The sequence below is a fragment of the Cyanistes caeruleus genome, chromosome Z (assembly GCF_971803275.1).
Source record: "Cyanistes caeruleus chromosome Z, bCyaCae1.hap1.1, whole genome shotgun sequence".
Taxonomy (NCBI): Eukaryota; Metazoa; Chordata; class Aves; order Passeriformes; family Paridae; genus Cyanistes; species Cyanistes caeruleus.
In genome coordinates this window covers 17,287,003-17,309,770 of record NC_141732.1, presented here as the reverse complement: position 1 = coordinate 17,309,770, position 22,768 = coordinate 17,287,003, and the positions used below count along the sequence as shown (strand labels likewise).

Below are 22,768 nucleotides of genomic sequence, written 5' to 3'. Positions count from 1 at the left end.
GTACCCATACAGAATACATCTACTGCAGAAATTTGTGAGGAAAGACTGTATCAAATTGTCAGTATGGTATATAACATAAGCAGGTTTAAAGGGTTATAATATCAGCAAGCTCAGAAACATACAGGTTTACAGGCTTTGGCCTTACAAAATGCACAATTCCAAAGCAACAAAGCAACTATGGAGCTATTTCAGGATTTTATCTCCATATGTGACCAGATCGTACTGCTTCTATCTGACTACTTCCTTCCTTTGGACTGGATGTACCCTGCAGGCATCCCTGCCACTGTGGGATACACACAGAAACTGCCTGCAGCCTGGGTTTGCCCTACTGGTCCAGGATCCAGCAGCATTTTATACCCTTTCATATGCCAATGTGTACCAGTCAATTGCAATTATTAGAGCTCTTCCATTCCTCCCGTAATTCCCACCCGGTGTGGCTCTTGGGACAAATCACACTGACCGCTAAAAACAACTGCAAGAGGGGAAGACAAATATCTTTTGTCACTGTCACAAAATTTCATCATGAAGACATGAACATATTTGCATTATGTAGTTCAGCAAGAGTTAAAATAGATCTCCTCAACACTCTCTTCTTGTAAATACAAAACTCACAACTCCATGTTTGTGGTATCAATATTAGTAGACAGGGAATGAGAGTATTATAGTAATATAGCTCACCTTTTAAGCTGGTTCCATTAAAACAAGTCATGTTAACACTGCTGAATACTAGGTAAAAAGCTAAAATCAAGCTAATTCAAAGCTAAAATAAAGATGTTCTGAATCATTCTCATCTGAAGAAATTCAAGCAGAGACACAGCTCATCCTAAGTGTCTGTGACTGGGAAAGAAAAAACAAACACATGTCATTTTCAGATACATCAACAGCAGATTAGTAACAAGTAGCTGAGGTGGGGGAATTACTTTTCTACATGACACTAAAGGGGTTGGTATTTGAAATTGCATAAATACTGGTGAATGCATTTTAAAAACAATACTGAAACCCACAGAGGATCTAAATAAACCAAATTACCCAAAACTGAGACCTAGAGAAAGCAGAAAACAGAAGTCAACAAATTCTGAATGCTTAACTAACTAAAAACAAATGAGATAGAGACTTGAGGACAGTGCTAATATTCCTGCAGAACAAAAACATGATAAATACTGAAAGGTTTCCTTACTTAGGGAAAACATATGAAATAGTGACAGCTATTGATTGAATTTATTACAGATTCATCTAGTAAATATTGTAAGGAATCTATGATAATCTTTAAAGCAAACAAACAAAACCCAAAAGCCAACCAGCCAAAAAAACCCCAAGAAAAAACCCCAAACAACAATAACAAAAAAACCAAAACCTACCCCCAAAATAATTTCAATTATTACATTATCAAAACAGTTATTCATCAATAGATAGGAATTCTAATAAAAAAATCCATCTGTGAACAATTTGAAGGAAATTTTCAAGAAACTATACTGCATTTTTCTATACTTTTTACCATAACTGAATGGGCTCCCTCACAGATTTTCTTATTCAGAGGGTACTTAAATGGTAAATCAGAAGCAAATATGGAGTTGTTTACAGTTTTTTGAAAATAAAATATCAAACAACCAATGCACCCTACTGGCTGTATTGTGGAAGGCACACACCATATTTCTATTAGGGGTACACATTAAATTAATACAGTTAATTTAAAAAGTTACTGATTCCTGTCAAGTAACCAAAGGGGAACATCAAATATGTAAATTATTACATAAGAAATATACAGTCTCAACCCGATGATATTTCTTCATTTACCATCATTTAAACCATAACAATAATAAACTAAACAGTTAAACTCTGTGGTTTTTTTAACCAATTTCTGTTGTTGGACCATTGCTAACTAAAAAGGCTTTATGGCAGTTTTGAAGATCAGTGGTTGGATTTAGTGATGTTAAGTGTCCTTTTCCAACCTAAACAATTCTATGATTATAGCTAAATGTATACAAGCAAATATTTCCACTGGAGAACAGACTGTGCAGTGTAGGTAGATTCAGCATAATTTGCTTCTTGCATATTTTTATAGAGATCTTAAGAAATTCCTCGTACTGCACATTATGGTCATGTCTTAATAACTTCCTTTGATCTTTATTGGAGCTGCAGAGCTACCCTGGTATTACTATTTCCTACAATTTTACTACCATTCCCAATTTCCAAGCATGGAAACAGAGACAGACAAAGACTGTATATGTATTTCTGTGTGACTCTCTTAATGAGTCATAATTTATCATGTCATTCAAGCAATTAAAACATACACTTAGATGCTTAGACACTATCTATTCTAAATGTAAATCTAGGCTGGTGGTACCAAATCTCAGAATGACTTACAAAAACAGTGGTGGCACATGACATGGGATAAATTACAGATGGAAAGAATATGTTAGGGATTTTAATAAAAAATTACTAACAAGTTATATCAGCCCTTCTACATTACTTTTTTCATTACAACTTCTTTCTAATAATTTATTAAGATCTTCCTAATATTTCTATGTGTGTACCTAACTTCCTAGCTCTGTGATCAGGCCACACAAGAAATAAGATGACCAAGAGGAATGTGGTACAGATCTATACAGATGCTGTTGAAATGCCATGGTGTGATTAACACTGACCCTGTTGCTCATTGAGAATGCACTATTAGGATATGCAAAGTAACTTACATGGGAATAGAGAAAGGCTGTATTCCTATTAGCATTCATGGGAGCTATGCAGCTCCAGTCTTGTTCATCAAGTTTGGAATATACGCTTTTGTTATTGATGGGAAAATGTCACCAGTTACAAATGGTTACACACAGGGGTGTAGCAGGGTCAAAGCAAACTCCAATACTTTCTTTCCCCTTCTAAGGCAGAGTGCTGCTTCAGCAGTTCTTTTTTTGACCTGATGGCACACCTCTGTAGATAAAAGAAATGGTGAAATTCTCTGCTCCTGATCTTTGCTGTAGCCTCACCACCCAAAGATTAAAGAAAACTTCCAAAAGGATATTCCTTTAGTGGCTTGTGATAGGACAACCATTAGACACCACTGCAGGCATCCTTTTGTATGAAGTCTGACTTCAAATTCCTCAACAGATCCACCCACAGCTCTGATGAGTCTCATAAAACAGTCTTTCAAATGCATGAATAGGGTCTGAGTCATCAGTTTCCCAGCTACAGATAACTGCAGTTACTTCACTTCTATTACTGAAAGCTTCCTTTAAAAAAAAAAATGGAATTGCTTGACGCTGCAAATATTCCTTGCCAGATATGGCATGACACTTAATAGATGAAATCCTAAATCACTAAGTTAATTTTTTTTCAAATTGAGATCCCACAAGAAAACTTTGGGTTTATGGGAAATTACTTCAATTCTGTCATCTTCAACATTGCTCTTTCCAGAAATACAGTTGTGGAAGGTTCATTCTAGTCTCATTTAGCACCCCCCCCCCCCGCCCAAGAAAGACATTACATAATTCTGGGGCTCCTACAAATATGTTCACACATTTGTCATGTAATCTGACTATCCAAGCTTGTCTTTGCTTCATAGTGCTTCTATGTGAGGCTGTATCTAAGCCTTCAGTACAGCTGTGCTAATCAGTACAAGCTGTGCTTCTGACGCACGATAAAAATAGAAAGCTTATTCCTGAGCAGGCTTTGATTGAGGAGATGCTATGAAAGAAAAAAATTGCCTGTCTAGGAGAAATCACACTGTTCACAGTTAATTACACCTGAAACACTCAGCAAAGAAAATGGTATGTGGGTCCAAGTGTCAAGAAAATACCCTCAGCTAGGCTAGTAAATGGTTTAGAAAGTGTCAGGGCTTGTAAGAAACTTTGGTTTGAGAAAATTCTAACTACACTATGTGTCCACCGGGCTATTTCAACAAATGCAGAATAAAAAAGCCTGAAAATTAGCTTTGACTAAGTAGGCTCAACTTTCTGCAGGAATGAAATCACATTTAAATGCTCGTTCTATTCCATGCTTCTTCACAAAGGACAGTGATCATACCTGCATGAAATGGCCAGCTTGTTGCTTTGTGCTGACTTCTGTACTTGAGACTATTTCTACTCTTTCAGGCAAACCTCTATGCTCTTGAGAGAAATATACTGCTCTTGTTGATGCAATTTGGCTAGGGAATTGGGAAGTATTGGGAATACCTTTATTTTAACTGATCTATCCCTCATCCACAACAGAATACTATTTTAAGGTAGATACAGATAAATATATGTATGTGTGTGGAAGACATATAGATATATAGATATAGATAAAAAATAGGCTGAGATAAAAGAACACAATGTACCTTCACAGTTTGCCTCACAGTACCTGGAAATGTGGCTTCAATTAAGCTTCTATGAGTGTGAATGTGACACTTAATAGAGCTACACAATTGCTGGATCGTATTTTTAGGTCCTCAAACTCAAGTAATCTAGTTTTCAAAAGCAAAGCTACAAAAAAAAAATCTGTCCTTTTTAATATCAAACACATTTCTAACCACTTTGGTTGTTTAGGAAAATCTGGAAACATTGTATAGCAAGGCTCAAAAACAAACGAAAAAAACCCAAACCCTAATTTAAAATTATTTTAAGATTAGATTTAATCTATTTAGGAACCAGACCTGCAAATACATTACTCTTCAACAATTGTTTTCCAATATATTTAGCCTGACCTTAGAGCTGTCAGGTTTTTTTAAGGAACACTGTTCTTGTTCCTGCTGTAATCCAAAACTTCCCTTTAAGGCTGTGTCAGGAGAAAGACAGTAGATCAAATTTACTAGTTAGGCTAGGATATCCGCCTATTGCCTCAGCACCCCAAAAGCTGCTGACAGTCCTTTAGGGAAAAAAAAATATTCTAATAGGGAAGCAAAGTTGAAATATCTACAAGGTTTAATTTGTGGTACCTCTCTTGTGAGCAGTATCTATCAGCGCGGGCTGCGTTTCTGTACCCCTGCAGCACTGGTGCTGAGGGGACAGATGTGAAGGGATATAAAGACACTGCCCGGGTGTTTCTGGGGGTGCAGCAAGGCGAGAAGAGCCAGGGGGGACTAAGAGATACAGAGCGTGGAGAGGATCCGCGAACCCTCTTTCTGATCCAAATACATTGCAACTTCGTGTATCTGAGCAGAGTCCGTTTCTCCAGGAGGATCAGCAAGATCATACGGGCGGCTCGAGGGGGAGGCGGGGGTGAAGCGCTCCCTCGCCCGGCAGCGCCGGCCCCGCGCTCCGGCCTCCACTGCCGAGCGCCTCGGCCACAGCGCTCCCTGGGCCGCGGCGGTGCGGCGCCGGGCGGAGACCTACGGGGCAGCGCCGGAGCGGGCCGGAGCAGCGCCAGCGCCGGGCGGTGCCAAGACTCGCCCTCCCGCCGGGCCGGCCCCGCCGGCTCCTCACGGCCGAACCCCGGGGCCGCCTCCCGCCACCCCCGCCCCCGGGGCTGCGCGCGGCAAGCGCCTGGGCGTGGCGGCGCTGCGGACGTGGCGGCGCGGCCGCCATCGCGGCGGGCCCCATGCGCAGCGGGCGCAAGTAGAGCCGCGGAACGGGGCGGCGAGGTCAGCTGGGCAGGACAGGGCAGGGCAGGGCAGGACAGGGCACTGCTCTCACCTCCCCGCGGCGGCGTGGCCGGCGCTCGCTGCGCCGGGAGAGAACTGGGCGGGGGCGAGGAGGAGGAGCCGGAGCGGGGCTGGCCGCGGAGGGAGCCACGCCTGCGCTCCGTTCCACAGGGCCACCCGCGGAGCATGGCCGGCAGAGGCGCCTGCAGCGGCCCGCAGCCGCCCGCCGTGGCGCAGCCGCTCGGTGGCGGTCACCTGTACCCCTTCGTGAGCGCGGAGAGCGAGGGGCCCGAGGAGGAGGGCGAGGTGTCGGAACTGCGGCCGCGGGGCAGGGAGAAGGTCCGGCGGAGCGCGTCGAGGGACAGGCTGGACGATATCGTCCTGCTGACGAAGGACATCCGGGAAGGGGACACGCTGAACGCGATCGCGCTGCAGTTCTGCTGCTCGGTAAGTGCCCGGTCTCAGGCCGGCTGCTCGCCGAGGCAACGCGTGGGAAGCGCCGTGTTTCTCAGAAGTGGAAAATTACGTCAGAGTGTTCGTGTTACAGCGCAGGGTTCCGGTTCCGTGGGCTTTTCCCCTTAAAACTAACATAAGTGTGCATAGTTTCGGTTGTGACATGTTTCTCCCGCAGTACATGTTACATTCAAACCTGTGCTCCGGTCACAGGTCGGCACATCTAGTGCCATCCTCCCTTTTGGGCTGGGTGACGAGGGTGTTGATGAACTATCTTAAGGGTTTGGAGCCCTAATTCCATCAAAGTAGGGGGAAAAAAAATCCTCCGTATTTTTCTTTTGAATTCTGCTAAATTGACCTAGTCTTTTAAGTATGACTGTGCTGTACTTTTGGGAACTTTACAACCCTGTGCACCCTTCTTTGTGCTCACTACTTTCTAGCTCAGTTCTTACGTTAGTGTGGTAAATGTCCTGCCTACCCAGTAATTTTGGCCGCCAGTACCATTAAGGCTGTTGTGGCATTGGGCTTGGTTGATGCTTCCAGTTTTAACAGGAAATCAGCTGTGTGCGTTGGTGGGACTGACTGCTAAGTGTACAGGTGCCATGAGGACAATGGCAGTTCAAAATTTGTATATACAGAATATGCTGTCATCTAATTCTTCAAGCAGAAACAGAATTGGGGGGCTCCTGTTGTGACTTCAGGAATTAAAGTCTCGACACAGATATCTTCTAATCATGACAGACCATAGCCTCATTTGCCAAGTGTTGGCTTCAGAACCTGCTGCAATGGGGTATTTTGAGCAGGTTTATGAGGTCAGGCCTCACCAAGAAAGGAAGGATAACTAAATTGTGTTCTTTCTTGCAAATTCAAGAGAATGTGGAAGAGCTTGAGGCAGAAAGTGTAAGTTGCATTGTGGTGGAATCGTAAATTGTTGCATTTGGCAGTCTTTTATTCTTACCCAATTTATTCAGCATCATACACCTAACAAATACACTGCCATAGGAACTGAAGGACTTCTTCACATTAAAAAGGTTTGTGTGAGCTTAGATACAGTGCATCTTCGAATGGGCACAATTCCTGTGTGCTTTGCAGGTGTTGCAGAAAAGCACTGATTTGGAAGTACTTTATTATGGTGAAGTTTGTGGCTGTGCCTTCTATAGTGAGGGAGTTACCATCTGAAATTGAAGCCAGTGATTATCGCAGGGCACTTAAATCTCTGCAGAGTGTTTCACATTAGACTTAAAATCTGAACTTGCAGCAAGCAAAATGAGATGCATTTTGAGCAAGAATAGGGAAAGGGAATATTTGACTTGCGTAAGGTAGATGACAGTTTAAAAGTTACACTTGTTTCCTGCCTTAGCTCCCAGAAGCAGCAAAAAACCACGTGTGGCTAGATGAATTGCAAACTCATTCTTTGTAGCAACTCCTAACTGAGAAGTTTTTCACTGAGTTAGAAATTAACAGTAATTTACATAATTTGAAAGCTTCAAAGTAAAGTGAGGTGAAGTCTTATTAATTGCATAGAGATAGTTGCAAACTGATAGCTGAACATACATACACATAAATATATCTATGTGAAGTGACTTTCAGTCTTCTTATCTGAAGTGAAGGGAATTTTACATCATAATTGTTTTCCTTCTTGCTGTAAAGTTGTTTGCATTTGGTCTTTGACCTCTTCTGACTTCATACTGTATGAATGGGTAGTTAAAAAAAAAAACAAAAAGAAAAAGTAAGGGTAATAAAAACCAAAGGCCTTGCCTTAGACTTAATTTGAGCAAAATTATATTCACTTTGAACAAGAATATGGAAAAGGAGAGATGACTTGGGTAGGTCAAAAGCAAAGGCCTTGTCTGCTTCCTTGCAAAAGACTTGTATTTCCTAAGGGTATAGTACAATTAAGAGAGTTTTGCTTCAATGGAGTATAATGTTATATCTGTTGTTTTCATTTTTAGGTTGCAGATATCAAGAGACTTAACAATCTTATCAACGATCAAGATTTTTTTGCCCTGAGGTCTATCAAAATTCCAGTGAAAAAGTTCAGTGTATTGACTGAAACGCACATGTCTCCAAAAGGAAAACCAGCTCTTCGGCCTGCTCTGTGTTCCCCAGAAGTACAGGAAACATCTCTTTGTGATAAATTCTCTGCTAATGAGACTGCTGGCAACTTCTTAAAAGAAGTCGATCGAGATATAGAAGAAATAGTGAAATCTAATGATACAAAGAGAGAGAATCTGAATGAAGTTGTTTCTGCTTTAGCAGCCCAACAGATCTGTTTTGAAACTGATGGTAAAACTAAAAAATGCAGGGATCCTTACTACGGAGCAGACTGGGGTATAGGATGGTGGACAGCAGTAGTGATTATGTTGATTATTGGCATAGTAACTCCAGTTTTTTATCTCCTGTATTATGAAGTTCTAGTGAAAGCAGATGTCAGTCATCATTCTCCAATGGAATCTTCCCATTTGTTTGTCACAGCAGTATCGCATCAGAAAGAAATAGAAAACGGAATAAATCCAACAAATATTATGAAAGTTGATAATCAAGGAGACGTTCAGCATTAATAATGGAAGATCCTAGACAACTGTTATTTGTAGATACGTAACATAACCTTATATAAAGGGCAATCCACAGAATGCAAAATGCACTTGGAATGCAGAGAAAAAGTGTACTGATGTGTGACTTGCCTTTATAGGTAATGTTCCACTACAAGGATATTTCTGGGGATCGCATAATCTCTGAATATGGCTGTGACAGGCAATTTGCAAGATTGGGGTGTAAATTGAGGTATGAAGTCATCTCTGAAGCTTTGCACTTTTTTCTATTTTGATAGGCTTGTTTCTTAATTAATGATGAGGTGAAAAAATGTAGTTCAAACTAATACAAAAGGAGTCTCACTGTGAGTGTGTTTTACAGCCCAGAAATGGGCATATGGGGATATCTAACTTTTAAACATCTTAAAGTATTTATAGAATTGATAGTACACTTGACATTTTAATATCAGGTTTACAGTTGTAAGTTAAAATGATGTTCTCATAAGTTTATCTTTCTTATAGAGTAAGGTTTTTTTTAAAACTCAATCATTCCATTATTAATTGCCACTATGAAGTTCTTTTTTTACAACTGACTATTACAGAGGCAGTAGCAAATACTTAAACTGGAATCTTGAAATCTTGAGCCTATGGTCAACCTATTCTTTAGTACTTTTCAGTATAGGCACTAGGGTAATTTGCTTTTCTCTGTGTGCCTGAACACAGTCCAGTTAGGAGTCTTCCTGAAACTTTACATTATTCCTTAGTATCCTTCTGAAAACTGACTGGATTGCACTCTCATCTGGTCACCTGTGTGTAGAATGAAAGAAGTGCAAAAGTGTGGCACCATGCTGTAACTGCCCCAGTAGTCCTTATTTTCTGCTAATAGGCTTATTTTTTTTCCCTCTCCAGTTAATCTCAGTTCAGGACCAACTGATTCTTCAGACAGCAGTCATGTGGGTACTGAGCATGCTAATATTGGTCTCATGCCCATGAACCTCAAGCACTTAACTTTTTCCTGAAATATCCTAGAAAACTTCAAATTATATTTAATGCCTGCTAGCAAATTGCAGCAGAATAGACATCTTGCACCTTCAGATTTGTTCTTTACATATTAGTGTTTTCATTAACGATTCTGTTTTTGAATGTTTCTCTTGGAGTTTCATGATCAACTTTGGTTTTCCCCTCTTTTTTTCTTCTCCATCTGAAAATGCTACAAGTTAAAAAACAAAACAAACAAAAAACCAATTTAAAACCCCACACCTCTAGACTCTTCATACCAAAAGGAGGTACTTGTGTACTCAGAATACTTTTAAATAAAAACTGAGATGGTGCCTATAATTCTTTTTGTTATATTTGCCTTGTGGACCAAGAATTCCATTGCCCTATTGAAAATAGTATTTATTACCAAAACCTAAGATAACATACTTGATTAGTATTTAAAAAGAAAGAAGTGAAAAAACAGTATCCTCTAAACTACTATTGTAAACTTTCCAATGAGTGTCTTGACTACGTATACACAGTATAAAAAGTCAGGAAAAGTAAATGTATTATAACTATTGAGGTATTCCAAAACGCTTTACCCGATTCTTAGACTTAGGCCCCATCTATTCTCGGGGCACCTGTTGCCCCAAGAAGCTGAGCAGATAGTCTTCACTGGCATGCCAAGTGTATGAACAAGAATTGGCTAACTTGTATTATATTGAAATTGAGGCAGGCCAAAGAAAAATTGTGTACAGTTAGGTACCTGAACTATAATCTGTGACTGTTGAACGTTTTGATTAAAGGAGCATCTGTGGAGTTAGTGAGCCTACTCATAGTCTCCACACTAGAAAAGGGATTTCAAACAGCATGAACTTGACGGTTTGCATAACATTTGTTTTCAAAGATCTTTTCCAGTGGTTTCTCTTTTCATTAAGAGAATATGCCAGTAAGTCAAGCATAAACACTGAGGTAGCAGTTCTAATGCTGTATGAAAAAATGCTTCACAAAGTAATTTATGGTAGCTAAAGTGATAACAGCTCTCATGGTTAAAACTTTAAAAGGTGACTCGCTCAGACAAGAAAGCTTTAGCACATAAAAACAAATGTTTTCTATATAGGATGAAACTTGGTATATAATGCATCATTTTTTTTGCTGCAAGTGTTTTTATTGTTTTGCTCCTTCACCCATCATTCTGTTCCTGAAATTTACCAGTTCTAATACTTTATCCTTTTTTTCTTACGAATTGATCAAAGAACATTAAATTAGCTATTGTGATGATGCAGCATAAGCCTAATTTACAGCACATACCTGAACTAACGGTTACTAAATTGCTACTGGTGCAGAAGTGAAACGAACTGCAGTTATGGTTTGATTAGGTCAGGAAAGTCTCTGCTGCATTGATACAGAGGCCTGTAGTGGTACAGCTGAAGAGTCCTCCAGAGTGTCCCAGACTTGGGGCTTTCACAGTGCCAAAGACGTGTGGCATACTTGCACTGAGTTAAGGGTGATGTGCCTTGATTTACCTTAATACAAGCAGTTTGATTGGACTATATTCCATTCTAACCAAGAGCCTGGCATGTTTTTACATATGTATTATGTAGCATATTTCATACAGTACATTTTTAATTTCAGTTAACTTTATCAGGAAGATACAGTAGATCTCTTTTCAAGACTGTAGGACTCCTGATCCTGGAGGAGGAGTACAACCATCAAGCTTGGCTCTCTGCAGAATGTGGGAATCTTTACAGCTTTTTTACAAAATACAACACAACGGGTAATTCATCATTACATGTCAGCCCTGAATAAACAGGGTAACTGCTCTGTGAGGAACTTAAATCTGATTCAAGTTAAAATCTGTGAAGTTAGTCTTTTAGAAGCTGAGTTCTTAAACAAATAAACAAAAGAAACCCCAAAAGCAAACAAAAAAAAGAGCCAAACTCCCTCACAAAAACATGGAATAATTGAGTTGTAAATCACTTTTTGGATTAATGCAACACATTGTTCAGGAAATGGGTTTTAAACTTACAGTGTTGGATCATATAAAATCTAAATGTTTTAAGTCTGGTATACTTTGGAGTAAGTTCTCACAAATAGTCTTTGTAAGTTTTATAAGGGCTGAAAATACAACTTTGTGAAATACTTCTGAGTGGGGATGCAAGTCTTATTTTAAATACTTTGCTCCTCTGCTTTTCAAAGAACATAAGTAATATATGTAAAATAAAGATTTTATCATGGACTGCAGTGAAAATAGTGCATGTAATATATTTTTAGTTTTACATACTTTGCATGTTTTACTACAGCAGGCCACTACTTGTATTTGTTTAGGCCAATTTTTATGTATGATGTACAGTAAAAATTCCTGGCCAGCAAGTACTTTGTTGGCAGTAGCTGCATATAGCATTCCTATCTAGTATACCATAACTGCAGCCTTTATGGTTTATTCTGTTCATGCCTTGTAAACTTTGAACTTTTCTACATACATTTCAGACAACTTGTTAGTTCTCAGAAACAGGTATGAACAACTGAGGGAGGGATCAATGACGTTCTTAGATGGTAAGATGACACTGAAAGCAATATAAATTAAGATTTGAATATATGCCTGTTTATATTTGAAATTTGCTGAAAACCAAAGAAGAGTCATAAGCTTTGTTGGCATTATAGTCTTGCAATGAATTCTAAACAATCAGAAAATCAGCTCCTGAAAAGAGGTGCAAGCATTACACCTCTGGAAGAGCACAATCTCACCTCTTTTCAGAAGTGCCTTAGCACTGTGTCTTGCGGTACTTGTTCCTAATCGATGACCTTATTTACCATAGCTAAACTAAGCCTGAAGGGTCCAACCCAAGACTTTGCAATTCCCTCTGCAGGAAGAGGTGACTGCAGTTTACCTCTTAAAGGACTCAAAATTACTTGATTTTTAACAGAGTAATGTTTCTCAACAGTAGTTGCAGTAGAAAGTGCAATGGGAAGGCAGTTACCCATTAGCAGAATGATGAATGGTGAAAGTAATTGGTCCTCAAGAATTACTGTCTGCTGCTGAATAAGATACTATACTTGTTCAGGCAAGCCACAACTTGTCAACAAATTGTTACTCATGCAGTAACTCTTTTCTAGTGTTAATTTTACAGTTCCATCTTTGACAAAAGCCATTTATTTGCATTGCTGTTGTAGGGGGAAAGGAGTCTTATCCTTCATCTTGCACGGGGAGAACAGCTAACAGAAGCAGTTATAGTCACAGCAGGTGAATTCAGTTTTCACCATACTTGCCTCTTTCACATCTTCCGTCTGTGTTTTGTATATCACACAAAAGAAACAGGCACACGCATTCAAGAAACAGCTGCTGCTATGTGTGGTGTTAAAAAAGAAATTAACTGGCAGAATACATTTCCTGTGCAATGCAGCTGAATGTTTATTACACCTTGCAGTCAACAACACTTCAAATTAAAAGTAGTATACCTCTGAGGTGTGACCTGCATAGAATTTTAGTTTAATGTCCTTTATATATGATAGGTATTTTATCATAATATTTGAAAATTACACCTTAAGGACCAAATTCTTGCTGCATACAGAAGTTCACAGAATAATGCAAAATTGTTTCCCGGTCACCAGTGAGGTGAATTACCTTTTCAAAGAAAATAAAACCTCAAAATCAACCAACAAAGAAAGCCCAAAACCCCTGATTGCTAATAATGTAGTTGAAATAAAATAGTATTTTTTGCTATCAAAAAACCGTAAGATACAGAGAATGTGCTGTCACAATGTTCTTCAAATACCTAATCTCACTAATAACACTATTTCAACACTGCAGCTGTTGGTTCTCAAATAAAAAGATGTTTCCAAACATTCAGCTTTTTCTTAGCGTTCTCTTATTTTTCAAATTAATACATGCATTAAAATACCACATTCCTTTCCTATATTTAGGGGTTTATTATTGCTTTTTTTATCTGTTTCTGTCTAGTTTGTTTTGTAGGAAAGTAAACAAGTAATCAACAATTACATAGATAACTATCATCTGCCAGCTCACTTTACAGCTGTAGATAAGAAAGTATTGCCCTAACAGGTGGAGAAACTGAGGCAAAGGGCTCAAATTTTCATCACTAGTGAGTGCACCAGTCTAAAGCAGACATCCATAATTTCTTAAATTCTGCCATATATTCTTTCTAAGCCAAATAATCTTTAATTATGGTTTATGCTGATTCATAAAGGGAATATATTTAACTGTGTTCCTTTTTACCAAAATACTAAAGGCAGTATGTTCTAACTAGACAAAGGGTCCTTCAAATTATTGAAGGTCATGTTATTTGCCTATATTAACAAGGTCATTCCAAGTCAGTTTATATGGAAGTACATAGTTGTCAATTGTTTTCAGTTACCTGAACTCAGAAGTTTACATAAAGTTCTTCAGAGGAGTCAGCTGCCAACAAGCAGTTTATGTCCATAAAGACTGTATGTATTTTTTTTTGCAGTGGTCATCAAGAACTTCATTATTTGTTTCACGATTTTACTGTTGAGGCATAGAATTGAGTAGTGCAAGACATAATTTCTAGTAAAATGCATACTTTTTGGTTTTGTGCAGAGGAAATGCAATGGTATAAAGCTTACTCTAGGCATTCCAGAGGACCTTAAAAAGACATGTCTGCAAAACACTTTGCAAAAGAACAAAACAAAGGATTCCCTGTCCTCTTTTACAGCATAGTACAGTTAAACTCCAATGTGTTTTTGGAGAATCTCCTTAAAACCAGGACAGCTAAAGCATTAAGTCATTGATACCTCAGGAATTCAGCTTCAAGTACTATAAGGCTGGAGCAGTATAACAGGTAGAAACAACAGCTACTGTGTTGTTTTAACCATATTGCCATCACTGACAGCACCAAAGGCATCTCCATCTTCAAAACAGGAAAAAAATGTAGTCGTTTTCCTAAACCAATGAAAAAAAAATCACTATGTGTGTAGAGAAGACAATTTATAGAAGAAATATGATTTGAACTGCACTTGAGCACCCACACTTTTAAACGGTAATAGATTCTTGAGAAAGAAAAAGAAAAATCTTGTAATGAAGCTTTGATATATATGAAACAACAGGCATCACTCTTTTAGTGATGTAAAGGAGTGATTGTATTGATCGTGTCAGAACACATTCTTGTGTACAAGATCTTTTTTCAGAGCTCTTTGTGAGTAACAAGTCTAGAACACTCAAATTTACAATACAATGTAGCGGAAAAACGATCATGAATGCAATAATTTCTTGCACAACAACTCTGCCTTACTGGGAGCTATGGACATGTCTTTGCCAGCCAACACACTATCAATGACTGGGATCTGACTCCACGTAAATAAGAACCTAACATTATACCTCTTCATGGTCTTCTTCATCATATTCCTCTGGTTCTTCTGCTTCTTCATTATCTTCACCTTCTTTGTCTTTTGTTTTGTCTTTCTCCAGATTTTTCTTCCTCTTCATCCTTCTTTTCTAGCTCCTGTCACAAAACAATCTCTTAACAAGATAATCCTGTGTTACAGCAACAGCATGTCCTCCATACTACTAAAGAGTTAAGATACATTTAACTGCAAGACAGTTAGCATAGCAATGCTGTGCAAATGTTGTGTGTCAATATTTAAACCAATATGATGTGAAGCACAAGAACTTAATAAGAATTTACTTGGTCAAGCATCAGTCATAAAAATCCATATCCTGTATAATAAACTGAGATGATTATTTCCCTTTACAATACACTGTTAGAACAGTTGACAGAAGGCCATGTCATTCTTGACAAAGCAATACCATATACTGTATTTGGTAATAGAACTGTTTCAAACACCTGGTGGATCACCAGGAGGAAAAATACAAAGCTGTTTCACCTTTAATGTTCCATTGCCATATGGTAAGTAATTGCCTACAAAACAGATCAATTCCTAAGTTTCTGTATGTTTCATCCTTCTCAACTTACTTGTTTAACTTCTAACATCAGTAGATTGGTGAAACAGAGGCAGATTTAAAAGCACTGACACCAGTCCTTCCTGTAAGCTCCAGCAGTAGCTCTACTGCTCACATTAGGCAGTATTTCTACCCAGTGAAGAGCAATTAGTTGTTGTGTTCAGGTACAAACAAGAGCAAAAAAAGTAATTTCTCCACAACCAGACTATTCTTACCCTAACCCTTGCACACCATCACGCTGCAGAACAGTTTTCTGTCAGAGTAACAAGACGCAACCAGAAAAACTCTGTGCTGGTTATTCTGTTTGTATTAATAAAGATACTAGGTTTCATTTTCCTTCAATTTCTATTATAAAATTTAGAAATAGAATGCATATTTTACCTCCATTTTTTTAATCACATACAGATTACTTTTAGGCTCAGAGCTTTTTTTGCCTTTTCTGTTTTGCACCTGGTGAAATAAAATACATCACTGTTATTTTTTTTTTTTATGTGAAAAAGACAGATTTTCTTGTTTTATTCTTAGGAGTAAATTCATCCTGAGTATTCCATGGAGGTCCCATACTGTCTGTATTAAAACAACCTTAGACTTTGAGCTACATCATTCATAGAGATGTAAATGTCTGATTTGTGTAAGAGACGCCTAGAAAGCCAGTCTGAAACACAGTTTGAACAAGCAGTTGACAAAGGCTGGGCTAAAGTATGACATTCAGATTCACAAAATAATAGTCACCTCTACAGTTAAAATATTTTAAGAAGCTAGAACAAAATCTCAATTGTTATGTTTAATCATCCTGGAAAGATTAAAAACTCATTTTTACCGATTTATACAGGACATTAATGATGGGGCTTCAGACAAGTAGAAGTAAAAAAAAAAGGCAGAAGTTCATTAGCTCTAAAAGAAGACATGATTACTATAGCTACATGGCTTTTGGACTACAGTTGGCTCTCATCTAATGAATCTATGTTCTGTATTTCTACTTAGTCCCCTGATTCATGGACATATTCTTTATCACATTACTCCCTGATTAACTACGTGGTGGAGCAAAGATCAAAAATAACTCATAATTCCACATGCCCAAGTAAGAGTTACTTGAATGGCAGCGCCCTAAACCAAAGTTCCCCAAATACTCAATGAAGCAGAACACCAGGAACTGCTGAGAAAACACCCGTACTTTATCAAAAGCATTTGTCATAAATAACATTGAGTTTATTCCAGTGTTTTGCCTAGGAAAGGATTATATGACTAAAGTACTCACAGAGCTCAGGGCAGGCAAGCTGCTTTGCAAAAACATGAGTGTCATCAAAGCAAACACATCTAGAATGAAGTAGACTTTCTAGGAGAACAAGCAGAAAGTGCAATTCAGAACTGTCATCTCTGCACAAACTGTCTGGCTTTTAGAGATAATGCATATAGAACAAACAGACCTGGGAGAGTTGCCTCTAAAAACTGGGCATCTTTGTCCCTGATAAATTAGAAACACTGACCCATTGTTAGAACTTCAAACAAAATAGCTCCCTACATTATATACATTAGAGGTGCAATGGAATCCAATCCAATCCAATCTAATTTCCAAAAACCTAGTCTTGCAGTACTTGGGCTAAAATGCATACATTTGAGTGCTATATTCCTTTGCATATGGCTGGCCTACAATGTCAACTGAAGCCAGATGACATTGTTATTTATCTTATTTATTTATGGAGTTGTTTGGTTTTTTCAGCAGGTACTGCTGGTATCTAATACTGCATTTCACAGCCCAGGGTCAGTGTGGGAGAGATATGGAATTCTACCCAAAGTTTTGTCACTGAGAAGGCAGATGGTTAGGTCTTCAGTTAAAACATTCAGGGAAACCAGAAAGAGGGAGGGGAGTGTGCGAAATTAAAGCTGCCCCTCTGCATGGAACTGTAGTGCTCCCCAAACCACTCCTGCAAGCTAAAAATGTAGAACAGTACCCTGGTTTGAGTTTTTCTGCAAAGTCTGGTGATTTGTTCACCTTTGTTCCACCATGGTTAAAGTGTCACCTATGTTATCTGTCCTCAAAATACAACAAAGACATGTACAGGAGCTCTAATGGGTCACTGATAAGCTATGTACAAACTTCCTGATTCATATGTAACTCTGTATCATCAGGATTCCACAAAAAAACCCCTAAATGCATCATCATGAATCCACAAAAAACCCCTAACCCATAGGCTTATATATGTGTGTGTGTGTGTGTGTATATGTGTATATATATATATATAAATATTATAACCAACACAGCTTTTGCTTTCAGGGGAACCTGTTTCTTAATCAAATCAAAGTCTGATGGTCAGCTGATCTTTGCTATTATAACATGTAAAGGAATGTACTTTTAACAGCCAGTAGAGAAACTAGTACTGAAGAAAGAAAAATGCCTCCAGTGAGCAGTGATTCTCTTTTTATGATAATCACAACATTTTTTAACAAGCGATAATAATCTTCATTTATTATTTCACTAGATCTCAGGGCAAAAACTATTGCGCACAGGCTTATAAAAGCCCATTGGTTCTTCTTTTGGAATAAAACCTGGTATATTCTGGTTGCACCTTTGGACATTTTGCAAATGAATAATTAATTTTCAGTTGAATCTTACAGTCTACCTTCAGCACCATGCTTCCCAGTGATGTAAATTCCCTTCAGATACTGGAGGCTGCAATTAGGTCAGCCTGAAGCCTTCTCCCTTCCAGGCTGAATAGTCACAATTCTCTCAGTCTCTCCTCATGGGAGAGGTTCTCCATCCCTCTGATGCCAGCTGAGTGGCCTTTTCTGGACTGGCTTCAACAGGTCCTCCCTGTGCTGGAACCCCAGAGCTTATGCAGAACTGCCAGTAGGGTCCCACCAGAGCAGGGAAGAGGGGAATAATCCCTCCCTCAACCTGCTGGCAATGGCCAGGTGCAGCACCTTGCACTCACTCTATTAAACCACATAAAATTCCCACACACCCACTTCTCCAGGCTGTCAAGGTCTCTATGTATGTAATCCCATCCTTCAGGTACTCGCCAAGGAAAAAGAAAAAATCATAAATTAAACTAAATCTTAAACTTAGTTATTAAGAAGGCAAATAGAAAACCTCAAAATTGTGCAACAGAGTCTACAATTAAAATAACAGTGTCTCAAGGGGCATTCATAGATGTAGGAAACTATCAGCAAAGAGAGGAAAATAAACTAGTAGTTTTGATTTCAGATCAAGGCTCTTTAGTGAAGAAATAATTGCTGATGTCGTCAGAAAAAATATATATTGACTGACTTTTGCCCTTCACAACTAATGAACTAATTCCAAACCATTGCCAAACCACTGCCCAGTTTTGGCAGATACACTTACAGGGAAAAGATGAGTCATTCATAACTTACATGGTGAGGTAAATAAAGAACTTTCTATAGAATATGCCTGCTATTCTCAAAAAGAGTGTTGAATGATGGAAATCTATGCTTTATGGCACATTAACATCAACATTTCCAGGTAGAATGAGATATAGCTTTCATTTGCTGCATGAAAAATGGAAGATAGACAGATACATCCTAACTAATTAAAACATTTCCCTTCTCACAATTCAAAGGACCATTTGGCTCACAGATGTTGTTCTGAGGTTTTAAAACAATCCATTCAATCTTCTAGCAAAGACTGTTTATGAAGTTAAAGCCCACCCTATAATACCCTCTTAGTTTTACAAAATGTTTTGTAAACCAGGTAACAGAAGACATCAGTTATAAATAATCTACCGTCTTCTTAAAGCTAGACCACTTTTACCACAGAAAGCAGTCCCAGAGACAACTGCACATTGCAACTGAGATGAAAACAAGCTTTTTAAATTGCACTCTATCACTGATGCAATTATAACCCATCCCTCAGATGTGCCATTTTTGTGCAATTACAGATTTTGTAAAAAGATACCTCAACTTACCAACTTACCCTTGCAGTGGTGATGAGAATATTTGAAGCATTATTTGAATCTATAAAGTGGCTGTCTACCTGATTTCCCTGAAACTGCCAATTCTGGTAGGAAAAAAACAGTTTTCAAAGCTGGCAACTCTACTAAGGAATACACTCAGCAACACAGAGAGACTTGTCCATCTGAGAAAGAAGATTTCAGGGACAAACATAATACTGAGGTGAACAGTGAGAACAATCACATGAGGTAAAGTCAGAAAAGAGAGATAACATTGTCTCATAAAGCAGCTGGTTCACTGGAAATAACCCTGGCTGGTTCTCAGACACAGCAGTTTCCTTTTTTGTGCCTCTACCAGAAATAGCAAAACTTCAAGCCTGACAAAGATCAAGAGCACAGCAAGACTCTAGTGAGATGGAAATCCAAAGATACTGAAACTTGTTTATCCAGAAGATGAAAGAGGACATATGATAAAAGATTAACCCAAAATTCTTCTACCATCATAAAGGGATCTAGAAATAAGGATCAGATCTGTTCTCTCCTCATGACCTGTTTTACCTGGTTGCACCACCTGGGCTCCAGCTGTAGATCAGGGGAAATACTCTGTCTTTTCTGAGCCACAACATCTGGCTGTCACTGTGTTCACTGATCACACTGCACGGTGCTGCTCCACTTTATATATGGCTTTAGTACACGAACAATTGGACAAAAAGGTGTGTTACATTCGAAGCCTAATTAAAAAAAAAAAAAAAAAAAAAATTGCATACAGTTTCAAAAACACCTAGAATTTACCATTACACCATAAGCAGAAATTACCAAAAGTTCTGAGGGGATTAGATTATGCACCTGTATACTATCAACATCATGAATATTTAACCAGAAAATATTCTGATGGGTTTCAGGTGAAAATGACACCTTACATTTTAGAGTTTAAGTCAGCTCTCATTATTCAGGATAGGAAGGAAAAGATTATCCCGCATTTAGCCACTTCAGGTTTTTTAAACACTTTTATAAAGCCGTAACAGCACTTGCCATTTATAACATTCAGAATAAGCACTCAGCAGCTAATAAAACTAGGCAAAAAAACATGAATTAAAAAAAAGCACTTCTCACAGTAAAAATCACCACTGACTTCTAGATTTACAATACCCTCACAGTATGCTAAATAGACAAATAAGTCTTTCTGTTCCACTTCTTTCCCACTAGCTCAGTTTGATGACTAGGAAGCTTGAATTTTAACTGTATGATGATGTGTGACTGGATGTCAAATTAACTCCAGCATTTATTGTTATCAAACAATAAGAAAGCAATTAATTTTTAGTTATGTGTAAGCAAAAGAAAATCTTAGGTCCCACAGAATAAGATCAAGATTTGGCTTCTAATCCAGCTCTGCTTCTGATAAAACTTCAGTAAATCACTAATTCTCACCTCAGTCTTCGTATTTCAGGAGATTTGTCTGTAACACTTATTAGTATTTCCTAAGTGGACTTATGGGAAACAAAACTGAGTACCTTTTAGAATTTCCATATATTAAATAGAATATTGATTATTTTGAATATGTCTTTACACACTTTCTATGAAAGCTGAATTCAACACTAGTATTCACTACATTTTTTTCTTTTTTTTTCCTAAAGAAAAGCTTTAGGGTATTGTAACACATAGAAATACTAAATTGGCTTGTATTGGCTAGCATATAATTGAAAAGGCTGCATGTAGATGGTTGAAATGTTTATTACTGTGGAATAGATACTGGATACCTCACTTTTCCACACAGTAGTTGCTTTCTAGTTATAGCACTTCAATAAATGTAAAAGCAGAAAAATTCCCTATTAGCTTAAGCTGTCGTTTTTACATATGAAACTCATGCTTCTCACTACATCAGCCTTCACAGAATAATACGTAAAGATATAAATAAAAATAAAAAGCACACAAACAAACCTTGATGTTCATCTCCTACTGTCAAAAAGTATGGCATTTTTTTTTGTAGTTCCTCGAAGATCTTGTTGTAAGGCCAACATGTAATCTTCATGTTCTCTTGTTTTCAGAGGCACCGGTTTATTGTCTGTACTCTATACAAATTATGTTTATTATTTATAAGGTCCTGATATCCACCAAATATACACGTACATTATAAAAGCTACAAGAAACATATCTAATAAACAAAGAGTGCAACTATGCACTCTACTACTTCTCAAGTGCACTTCATTGCATTTTTATACACCTACTAACTCTGTTTTCATCTAAACTTATACAATTTTATCTTTCAACAAAAATGTATTACAAAATAAAGGGAAAAAAAATTATTGAAACTGTTACATAGTCATTCATAGTAATCCTAAACTCTTAGTTGCCAAAAGCATTATTCTCACCAACCTAAATTTCTCAGAAACTACTTCTCCCTTGAGTCAGAGTCGTGCTGTTCTTAACCATTTCCAAGACAGAGTTACAGATGCATTAAGTATGATATCCGAATAACATGAACACCCTTTCTGTGACCACTATCATGGAAACTGGTTGTGTTGTCTAAAACCAGGCCCTCACACAATTCAGTTTCTACCAGTTGAATTTAAATGAGTTCTTAAGAGTTGTATTTTTGGGATTAACTTGAATCTCAAAATTGAAGAAGATAAATATGCAAAAACAGTTTTAAAAATATCCAGAATACTACAGACAGAATTACAGAATAGATGTTATTTCTCTCATGTGATAAATGGTGCTTAATCAGTAACCAAGTGGTAGGTTGTAAAGCATAAAGTGCTATCACAGGTCCCAGATCTGGACCATGAAAGGAGCTTACTGCTTCCAGCTCTATTTGCTAGTTGGCCAGCACTTCAAATCACTTAATGTTGCTGATGATAAGCTGATGCTCCTTAATTTGGCTTCTAATTGCATTTATAGAAATTTTGTGTGAACTCAGAATGTGTCTAACAAAAATATGCAACAGCAGTAATTCACTGCTTCAAATAATTTCACTGTAAGTTAGTCAAAGCTGTAACATGCTTTAGGTCAATGTCCAGTCATTAAATCACTACTTGAATTTTTTATTGACTCTACTTACACAACTGGGATAACTCTGATTTTCTTAAATGGCACCACATTTCCCCTGAGAACATTAACTTTGTTCTGAATTTTTCTTCACAGAAGGAAGAAAGCTTTTTTACCTTCTCCATGGTATACATTAAACACACTGGGGCTAGTAATTGCCCTGCAAGGCTGATGACTGTACCTCAAAAGCTGCAGTGTATACAGAATTCAGATGTGCTACAGAACTGTGCTACCAAGCAGACTGCAATGTTCACACAGCAGTTACAGATGACCTAGTAATATGAAACCACACATCTTAATTGTAATGCTGGACCAAGAGAATGAAAAATATATGGTTCAGTAAAAGATTCCCTTCACATCAAAA

General features: G+C 38.1%; 2 protein-coding genes across 2 annotated transcripts in view; one reads left to right on the top strand and one right to left on the bottom strand.

Moving 5' to 3' along the window:
• Window positions 1-5,962, bottom strand: part of ADGRV1 (adhesion G protein-coupled receptor V1) — a 269,547-nt gene extending 263,585 nt beyond the window's left edge. The window contains exons 1-3 of the mRNA XM_086866622.1: window positions 5,604-5,962; window positions 2,694-2,925; window positions 679-837 (exon numbers count right to left, since the gene is read on the bottom strand). The gene's annotated coding sequence lies outside the window, so the exon portion shown is untranslated. The remainder of the gene's footprint in view (window positions 1-678; window positions 838-2,693; window positions 2,926-5,603) is intronic.
• Window positions 5,700-11,764, top strand: LYSMD3 (LysM domain containing 3). Its single transcript, XM_023945045.2, has 2 exons — window positions 5,700-5,998; window positions 7,957-11,764. Exons 1-2 carry the CDS (start codon window positions 5,738-5,740, stop codon window positions 8,563-8,565), a joined length of 870 nt encoding a protein of 289 aa, XP_023800813.1. The 5' UTR covers window positions 5,700-5,737; the 3' UTR covers window positions 8,566-11,764.
• Window positions 11,765-22,768: the final 11,004 nt, after the last annotated feature.

Excerpts from the sequence above, each read along its gene's own strand:
- LYSMD3 (XM_023945045.2), top strand. The coding sequence starts at position 5,738 with ATGGCCGGCAGAGGCGCCTGCAGCGGCCCGCAGCCGCCCGCCGTGGCG. Across the intron at positions 5,999-7,956 it reads CGCTGCAGTTCTGCTGCTCG|GTTGCAGATATCAAGAGACT; the intron begins GTAAGTGCCCGG and ends TTTCATTTTTAG.